We start from the raw sequence: 2523 nt of genomic DNA, 5'->3' as shown, positions 1-2523 counted from the left end.
GAATGGCCTTAACGTACTCCCGCAACTGCTCAAATCTCTCTCAGTTTCCGCGGGGGACAGCGTCGTGGTGAGGGGGTCGGTAACCGCGTGAGACAGCCGAGGAAAGCGCACATCGCCAACATCCCTCCACCAAGCAATTGGGTCTGCTTTGTATGCAATGTTGTCCACCAGAGGCTCTAAAAGATACTGATCAAGCTCGTCCCGTTCTTGGAATGCGACAGGCTGCTTTGGTCGTTAACTTTGTCGCGCTTGAGAGCAAGGGTGGAAACCACTCAACGTCATTCAACCGGGTTGACCTAATTGACCAGCGACGTCAACTCAACTCAATCAACTGCAGGCCTGATTACCTAACTTGTCAATCCATAATAATGTTCAGTTGATTGAACAGTTGAACAGTTGAAGTCTGTTGATTTAGGGTAGGAGGTTCGCTGGGAGCATCGGCTTTGACGGCTTCACTCCTTAACCCAACCTTTCAGCCAGGCCATTGCTGCCGCGCTAAGCCCAAGGAGGTCAAGCCTCAAGCCCAAACGCGACCTGTCGACCTCGCGACCGCGACTTTAATGGGTTGAGCGTGTTCTCTGATTCCGACTGAAGCTGAAGCATCGCAAACAGTGCTTCTCGCCACAGTTCGATGTAATGGAATCTGCCACACCATGGTTGAGCAATGGAATCGAAACGTTGTCTCGCACAACACCCGCAGATTCATGCCTAGCAACGCCTGCCCCGAGCGCGCGATCGGAATCACCAATTCAAGACCCGGACCACCAATATCTTTGGCGCCGTTTCCCCGATCACATTTGGTCACAACGTGTACGAGACACTTCCTCTTGGGTATGGGACTTTGGTTTTGATATCCAGGGTGCCAATGGTAATCGTCGGTGGGTCTGCAAACGTTGCATCCAAAGCAGGCGTCCAATACCCAGGAGCTTTGCGGAAAAGGGCATTCAGAACGCGAATGCTCATCTGTTCAAGGATCACAGAATATGCGCACCCGGCGAGGCGACAAAATCGTCGGCTCAAAAACAAGCAGAAAAGGTAAGGAACAGGGACCAGAGGTCTATTGCTGATGTGATGAAACTCGATACAAGGCTCCCACGCGAGCAAGACATTGCGAATAAGCTCGTTCAAGGCTTCGACCGGAAGTACTTCCAACGACTTCTACTCGAATGGATCATTGAGGAGAATCACTCTTTTACTGTTTGTGAACAAGGAAGACTGCGAAGAATATTCGAATATCTCAATCCCCTTGTGAAGATAACCGACGCCAACATTACGAGGCCGACTATTCGCCGGAAAGTTCTCTCGGCCTACGAAACACATAAAAGTAAGGTTGCAGAGGTTTTGCGGCAGTCATCGGGCCTGATTCATGTCTCATTTGACGGATGGAAGTCAGGGAATAGACACAGTCTGTACGGAGTTGCTTGCTTCTTTCGGGACGAGAACAGTCAGCCGCGAAAGCTAGTGCTTGGCGTCCCTGAGCTGCGAACGCGCCATTTTGGGCACAATATTGCGGCAGAAATACTTGACGTCCTTGACGCGTATGGAATTAAGGATAGGGTTGGGTACTTCACATTAGATAATGCAGAGAGCAATGACAAAGCGATGGAAGTAATTAGTGGCGAGCTTGGCTTCATGGGATCGACGAGGCGTGGCCGCTGTTTCGGCCACACTCTAAACCTCTCCGCGAAAGCTCTTCTTTTTGGCCACAACGTTGAGGCGTTTGAAGAGCAGCTGTCAGGTGCAGCAGCCTTATCTGAGGCAGAGCACACGCTTTGGCGGCGCAAGGGACCCGTCGGAAAGTTGCACAATCTAGTCGTAGATATTAGGAGGTCGGATCAGCTTACTTACCTCCTGTGAAGTATACAGCGGTCAGAATTCGACATGTCGGCTGATGTTAGGGTCAGAGCAAGCAAGACACTCGATCTAATCATTGACAACGATACACGATGGCTTTCTCAACTATATATGATAAGGCGAGCCATTACTCTCCGTCCATACCTTGAGCAGCTTATATTGAAGCATCGCCAGCAATGGGAGCAAGATAACAGGTCAAAGAGGACAGGCATTTTAAGGAAGTCGGCCAAGGAGCCGCGGATTTGCTTGGAAGAAAACCAGTTGACGGCTCATGACTGGACCGTCCTTGAGCATCTCGCTACACTTCTTGGGTTCTACGAAGATGCCGTCAAGACTCTAGAAGGCGATGGTCAGCAGCGCAAGCGCAAAGGTGGATGGGTGGGCTCCTACGGGAATGTGTGGGAAGTCATTCAAGGATTTGAGTTCCTTCTAGAGGTCCTCGAAGAGTATAAGCAGCTTGCGTCTGGAATACCTGACCCGGAGCATTTCAGAATTAACATCAACTTGGGATGGGAGAAGCTGAACAAGTATTACTGCGCGTTGGACGAGACACCAATTTATTATACGGCTTTGGCCCTGCATCCGGCTTTCCGATGGGGATATTTCGAGAACGAGTGGAAGGACAATACGAAATGGGTGACGAAGGCGAAGCAAATGGTTCGAGAAGTG

The 2523-nt window shown here is 50.5% G+C and overlaps 1 protein-coding gene across 1 annotated transcript; it reads left to right on the top strand.

The window, feature by feature from the left end:
• Positions 1-636: 636 nt before the first annotated feature.
• Positions 637-1857, top strand: VFPPC_18609 (restless-like transposase; the record flags this gene model as incomplete). Its single annotated transcript, XM_022430195.1, has 1 exon — positions 637-1857. One exon carries the CDS (start codon positions 637-639, stop codon positions 1855-1857), a length of 1221 nt encoding a protein of 406 aa, XP_022284796.1.
• Positions 1858-2523: the final 666 nt, after the last annotated feature.

The sequence above is a fragment of the Pochonia chlamydosporia genome, assembly GCF_001653235.2.
Source record: "Pochonia chlamydosporia 170 chromosome Unknown PCv3seq00031, whole genome shotgun sequence".
Lineage (NCBI taxonomy): Eukaryota > Fungi > Ascomycota > Sordariomycetes > Hypocreales > Clavicipitaceae > Pochonia > Pochonia chlamydosporia.
This window is presented reverse-complemented; position numbering and strand designations above follow the sequence as displayed.